Source organism: Plasmodium fragile, assembly GCF_000956335.1.
Source record: "Plasmodium fragile strain nilgiri unplaced genomic scaffold supercont1.46, whole genome shotgun sequence".
Classification (NCBI taxonomy): Eukaryota; Apicomplexa; class Aconoidasida; order Haemosporida; family Plasmodiidae; genus Plasmodium; species Plasmodium fragile.
In genome coordinates, this window is record NW_012192626.1 from 77,344 (window position 1) to 78,807 (window position 1,464).

Sequence of the window (1,464 nt, forward strand, 5' to 3'; positions counted from 1 at the left end):
GCAAATGCCCAGTAGGTGAAACCAAATGCACAAAGGGTGATAGCAAATGCCCAGTAGGTGAAACCAAATGCACAAAGGGTGATGGCCAATGCCCAGTAGGAGAGAAACAGGAAGAAGTCCGCATAGAACAGGACCCCCTAATTTTGACGGAAGATCCTGAGGAGGCCCACAGAATCATGTCTGAAACATATATCACCCCCCCAATTGATCAAGAAGACGAAGAAATGGTTTTGTATGACAGTGAAATAGACAACTACGATTGGGATGATTTGGAAGATGATGACGAAAATGAAGACGAAAATGAAGACGAAAACGGTAAAAAGGCTGCAGAGGGTAAAAAGGCTGAAGAAGGTGCGGAAGGACAAAGTGCAACGGGCTCATCCAATGACACCACAACAAACAACAGCGGAGACTCTAATGTTAAAGAAGAAACCGATAATGTAGTATCCGACTTCGTGACCATTCTGAAAGAAGATAACGGAGTCGAGGAGTCCCTCAAAGGGTTAGCAGAAGACATGGCTCAATACTTTTTAAACCACTTGAACGCGGAAAATGAGAGTGCCTGATTTACTCCACGTTATAAGGTGTTGCGTAGTGTACTATGTAAGCCCTTTAGCAAAGTGGACAATTTTTTTATTTTTTTTCCGCTGCATATATCAGCGAAGGGCTACACATAATGTTATGCGCCCGTCTTTTATTCCTTGTGTTTTTTTATAAAGCATGCGCAGTTTTAAACGTTTAGAAACTTGTTTTAGCTGTGCACAGCTCACACATTAAGCATTTTACGAGATCTCGAACAGGTGTTTTTAAGTGGAGGGATATAAAAAAGGGTAAGGAGTTAAATAGAGGGGGAAAATGGAAGAAAAATGATAACGAAAAGGTGCCGCAAAAAAAAAAAAAAAAACAAACGGATTATGAATAGTAATTAGAAAAAGGCAAAAATAGGTACACAAACGATCAGGTCAAAATAACAAAATTTTTTTTTATTTTTTTTTCCCCCACAAATACACATTCCCCGTGTGCACACACATTGTTCATTTAGAGGAAATGCCTTCCGTTTCACTAAGTGTGAACTCTTAAGTTGTAAATGTTCCATTTGGTGTGTTCCGTAAACATGTCAAACGAAAGAGTTTTCTCACATCATGTTTTGTAAAAGAGAGCACTATGGGTTGGGGGTGAAGGTTCAAAAGTACGAAGCGGTTAAAATGTGTCCGCTTTGAACATTGCAAGGGGAGAGCGGTTAACAAAACAAGCAAAAAAAAAAAAAAAAAAAAAAAAAAAAAAAAAAAAAAAAAAAAAAATTGTATTACACATGTAAATATCCACGCGTATAGCCTTTTAACTGATTTAAGGTGTTCCAATGAAGGATTTTTCAAAGGTGAAGTAACCAAAGTGTGAATCGTTGCTCCATTTGGCGCCCCACCCATTCGGTTATTCGTTTCGCCCTTTAAATTTCCCATATTT

The 1,464-nt window shown here is 38.6% G+C and overlaps 1 protein-coding gene across 1 annotated transcript; it reads left to right on the plus strand.

The window, feature by feature from the left end:
- Positions 1-4: 4 nt before the first annotated feature.
- Positions 5-566, plus strand: AK88_03774 (uncharacterized protein; the record flags this gene model as incomplete). The annotated part of the gene is made up of 2 exons (XM_012481384.1): positions 5-11; positions 100-566. The coding sequence occupies 2 exons, from the start codon at positions 5-7 to the stop codon at positions 564-566; spliced, it is 474 nt and encodes a 157-aa protein (XP_012336807.1).
- Between the last annotated feature and the right edge of the window lie 898 nt (positions 567-1,464).